The sequence below is a fragment of the Dama dama genome, chromosome 21, assembly GCF_033118175.1.
Source record: "Dama dama isolate Ldn47 chromosome 21, ASM3311817v1, whole genome shotgun sequence".
Taxonomy (NCBI): Eukaryota; Metazoa; Chordata; class Mammalia; order Artiodactyla; family Cervidae; genus Dama; species Dama dama.
In genome coordinates, this window is record NC_083701.1 from 2,677,762 (window position 1) to 2,682,614 (window position 4,853).

The following is a 4,853-nucleotide window of genomic DNA, read 5'->3' on the forward strand; positions in this document are numbered from 1 at the left end:
ACCAGATTGGTGAAAACCCAAAGGATGAATAGGAATGTACCCTTTTTTGATGATACTATGGGAACAGGCACTCATGGAGAAAACTGATGAACTGTTGGGCAAGTGCATCTACATTGCAAATACATCAAACTTTTGACTGTCAGTCTTATTTCTGGGAAACTCTCCAGTGGACCTGCACTTGTAAGAAATAACACTACGGACAATTGCAGCTTTATTTCTAGTACAACACACTGTAAACAACACAAAGGCTCATCAAAAGAGGCTCTGAAAATGCACTGTCCTACATCCAGGCAATGGCATGTAAAAAACCAGAATTCCCGCAAAGGTGTTGACTGCGCTAATAGAGGCTTGTTGCCCCCCACCTGCCAGATAGCAGGGCGAAGGCGGGGTGTGGAACCTGGGGCAGGAGCAGGGATGGGGAGCCCAGAAGGCAGCGGCGTATGAGTGCGTAAGGGCATAAGGCTGGCAGGCCTTGTGAGGGAGAGGGCTAGCCTCAGCACCCATCTGGGCAGTAAGGCTGGGCTGGGCAGTGCAGGGGTAGCCAACCCTTCCTGTACCCTGGAGTCAGGCTGCACCAGTGAAGACCTGGCCATGGATGGGGAGGAAGATGAAGAGGGAGGAGGAAGGGCAGTGATACTGGGTGGGAGAGTACCCCATGGTGTCTCCTAAGAGAACAGGAGTTCAAATCAGGGGTGGGGGAAACTGCCTTGGGGGAGCTGCAGCAGGAACACTTGCTGAGCAAGTTTGCTGGGGCATGGGTGAATGAATGCAGAGTTCCAGGGAGTGGTGGGGTCCCTGGGCACAGAGGGGACTTGGTGGTGGTGGTGACAGCCCCACCCCCAGCATCAAGAGACCATACCCAGCCCCTGGTCCATGGATGAGGAGGAGAGGGTCTGCCCCAGTGACCAGAGGGGAGGGTTCTGAATGGTGCTAGACCAACAGGGGTCAAATCTAACTCTGGAGCCACAGGTCTGACCAAGTGGTCTTGCTTGTTCCTCATGTCCAGGCATCACTGGAAATGATAACCCTCCTTGCTTTTCTTCTGGTCTTGGGCCTGCCACGGGTGGAGAGCAATGTCACCGTGCCGAGCAACGCCACCACGCTGGCAAGTCAAGGTCAGTTCTGGCCCTGAGCCCCCTGGGCTGGGAGGAGGAGGAGGAGGTCTGGAATGCCTGTACAGACACAGGGTGGCCATCCATGTCTGGATGCTGCCCTGGCACCAGGTGGGTCCAGGCAGTTGTAGCCCAGAGGATTCAGTTGGGCAAGACAGCATTAGGAGGATGGTCAGCTGATATGGATACGTAGTGGGGGAGCCTCTTGATGTGGGGTCCCCAAGGGCAGGCAGGGATGATTGGTTTTATTGCCCAGCACCCAGCTCTCCCTGCCATGGCCCTGCCTTCCTTGGGATGGTTGGTCTGGAGGCCAAGCCTGAACCAGCCATCTTCAAGCCTTCTGGGGACTACCTCTGAAAATGGAAAGCTGCTGGAGTGTGACCAGCTTCTTCCCCAAGAACAAGTCCTGCCCTGACACAGACCCAATAGTGGGCTGCCTTGGCTCCTGGGTCAGGCGGAACACAGGGTCTCAGGCCAAGGAGCGTGAGCCAGGCGCTGGAGGCAGTGGGGTTGGCCAGGAAGGTAGGTGGAAAGGGTGCATGGGCACAGACTCCAAAGCCATGGAATTTCTTTTTCTAGAGCAATCGAATGTGAGATGCCAGTGAGGTGTGGTGATGTGGGCATGTCCCTGAGTGGGGGTTGCGGGGAGGGGGGTCTCGGGTGTTTCCATATGACAGTGTGAGTATGTATGTCTCCGGGGTGAGGGTCTGTGCTCGTCTGTGTTCATGCTGTGGGTGTGGTGTGGGTCTGTGAGACACATCCAGTGGGCACACAAGGGAAACCCAGAAAGGAGAGGAGGAACTTGCAGGATGGGGCAGGCTGTGAGGCGCCAGAAAGATGGAGGGACCCAGGGCTCTGTCCTCACTCAGAAGGAGAGGATGGCAGGTGTTGCTGTGATGGGATCTGAGAGCTGCCACATTCTGCCTTCTTTTCATTCCTCCTTTCAGGGTCTACCCTGAGGTGTCACGTTTGTGAGCGGGAGAACAATCTCGAATGCCAAGCTCCAGAGAACTGTGACACGGGCTCTACCTACTGTATTTCTGCTGCCGTGAGTAAGTGTCTTGGGTCCCAGCGGGGCACCACACACAGGCCAGTAGAATGCTTTCAGGACTTAGGGCCTGTCGAGTTTTCCTCAATAAAGAATGACTAACATAAAAAAAAAAAAAAAAGAATAACTAACATAAAGATGATCCTTTTTTAAAATTTGAAGAGTGAAGTCCTGTGAAGCCAGGAGTGCCAGCAGGCCACTGAGGAGACCCAGCTTACATAAGTAACAGCAGAGCCGACGTAGGGCAGCACGCATCAACCGCCAGTGAGACTGAAATACTGAGGTGTAGGGAGAAAGTAAGGGAGAGTTCTTTTCATTCACTTCTAAGTGAGCAGTTGAGCCTTAATGACTTCAATGTCTGACCAAGAATAGCTTTTACAAAAGACATACATAATCATGGCTTAAAATATGTCCTGAAAAGAGGATGCATGCTTTAAAACATTTAGAGACCGCTGCTCTGCCATCTGTAACTTCCCCAAGCACTTCTGGCCTCATGAGAACTCTCTCCCGAGGGTGACTTTGAAGGCCCTGGCATGACCCAACAGTGGCCTTGTCTGGCCTGGAGAATTCACTTTCCATTCATCAGCCACTTCTGGGGCTTCCATGTTCCAGGAAGCATGTGGGCCACTGCAGCCTCACGTGGACTTGATAACTTAGTGTGGAAAGATGATTACACAGTGAAATATGGGAGGTGAAGTCAGAAGACGGGCCCTGCCCCCAGTGCTGAGCTGTGCCGGCAGCAGGGTCATAGTCAGAGTGGTTACACCCAGGCCCCAAGAGTGGCTCCTTGAGAGGCCAGCTCCAAGTCCTGGGCAGTGGCCAGGATGGCCAGGTGCCCCTTGCTCCCATATGTCTCGTCTGTGGTCACAAAGGCCTGAGCAACCGTGTTTGAGAAGTTGAGGCCCAGGGAACCTATGCATTCCCAAATGGAGACTGCCAGGCTCAAGTGCCCAGTATGTGCAGACAGGTCAGGGCTGGTGGCATCTGATGCCATGCAAAAGCACCCCCAAAAGCAGCTCTGAACACAAAGGCCTGACCCTCTTCCTTTGCAGTGATGGCTCCCAACTCCCTGTCAGGTGCCCTCTTTGAGTGGGGTTCTGGAAAGGGGCAATGGAAGGGTCAGGGTTGGGCAGACTTCAGACAGAAATGGTGTTGGCGTTGCTGCTTTCAATTCATGAGACCCCCATCTCTCTGTCCTATTTCCCCCTAGGAATATTTCCACGGTACTTCCTTAATTCTAAGCAGTGTGCAGTGAACTGTGGGTTGTATGAGACACTTTCACGGATGGCCAGGTCATTTGTGCTCATAAAGCCCACACCCTTTCTGTTCCTGGCGTGCTGTACATCCAACCTGTGCAACGTCCAGAAACCGGTCATCAAAGAAAACACAGAAGATGCTTACTTGAATCCCGGCACGGGGCAGGGCAGGGGCAGGGGCAGGGGCAGAAGCGCCGGGCTGATGCCTTTCCTGACACTGGCCTCTGCGCTCCTGGGCCTCAGGCTGCCGTGACAAAGCCAACTGGCTGCAGGTGGTTAGAACTTGTTGCATTAAATTTGTTTTCCATCGATTAGCTCAATGGTGGTCTGATTTTCCAGGGACCTTGACATGGGGTGGGGAGAATGAGTCCATTTGGCCCTACCTCACAGGTTGAATTAGAGCAAAGCCAAACCTTCCCCATAGCAATTTTGTCTACATGTTGTTTCTCTTTGAAATCAAACCTTGTAACTGTTTATTGCTGACAATCACTCTTGACTCCTCTTCACCTTGGGGGGCCTTGGTATTGATGGAGGGCAGGGCCTGAGGCTCACCCATGAAGAGTAGTCCTTAGACACTTCTGACCTTTGGGGGGGCCCAGGGTCAGTAGGGGAGACAGAAGGATTGGGCATAAGGTATCTCTGGAGTGAAAGAAATACTGCTCAGTGTGGGGTAGTAGGACCCCCTCCCAATTACAGCCCTCTTCTGACAGGGGAGGCCCCCTTGGCTGCTCTCCTTCAGTTCTTGCTTCCAGACTCCAAGAGACAGAAGACAAGAAATTCTGTTGAGTAAGCATGGATTTCACCCACCAACTGGCATAGGTGTGTGGACTCACAAATTCTTTCACGTGCATTTGTCCAGCATCTGAAACTCGGGCAGGTAGACAACAGCACTGCTGCTGACACTGCAGCCTTTTTCCAGTTTCCATTTAAGATGCAGCCATGTAAAGACAGCCAAAGAGTTCGGAATCGCAGTTCTGCACAAAACAAATGCTCTCTCTCCTGTGGCCTTGACTGGGTGCTAGGGTGGGTGCAGCCCCATCTGCAGCTCTCCTGCCTCCCCCTCCCTCCCACACTCTGGCCCATCCCACCTGGTCTGACTCAGAGAGACTGCTGCTTGGGGCATCCTGGGAACCTTCCAGAAAGAGTCTCAATGGCCCCAGAAGGGGGTACTGTGGGGCAGGCAGGGAGCAGGGCTGTCTCTCACATCTAGACCCTCTGAAGCAGAAGGGCCCCTGAGTGTTGGCCAGCAACTCCACAGCTGACAGCCTCCAGTTTGTTAGGCTCCTGCTGTGTGCATGTCCCTTCCCAAGCACAGGCGTTGCACTCACACTCTCCTGCTCATGCCCCGTCCAGGAACTGCATTCCCAGGACTCCCCACTCTCAGCCTAGGACAGGATTTTAAGTAGGATCCCTTTTGTTAGGGTAGGCAAGAGATGC

The 4,853-nt window shown here is 53.5% G+C and overlaps 1 protein-coding gene across 1 annotated transcript; it reads left to right on the forward strand.

Moving 5' to 3' along the window:
• Positions 1-1,018: 1,018 nt before the first annotated feature.
• LY6K (lymphocyte antigen 6 family member K) lies at positions 1,019-3,669 on the forward strand. Its single transcript, XM_061123905.1, has 3 exons — positions 1,019-1,115; positions 2,060-2,164; positions 3,371-3,669. The coding sequence occupies exons 1-3, from the start codon at positions 1,019-1,021 to the stop codon at positions 3,667-3,669; spliced, it is 501 nt and encodes a 166-aa protein (XP_060979888.1).
• Positions 3,670-4,853: the final 1,184 nt, after the last annotated feature.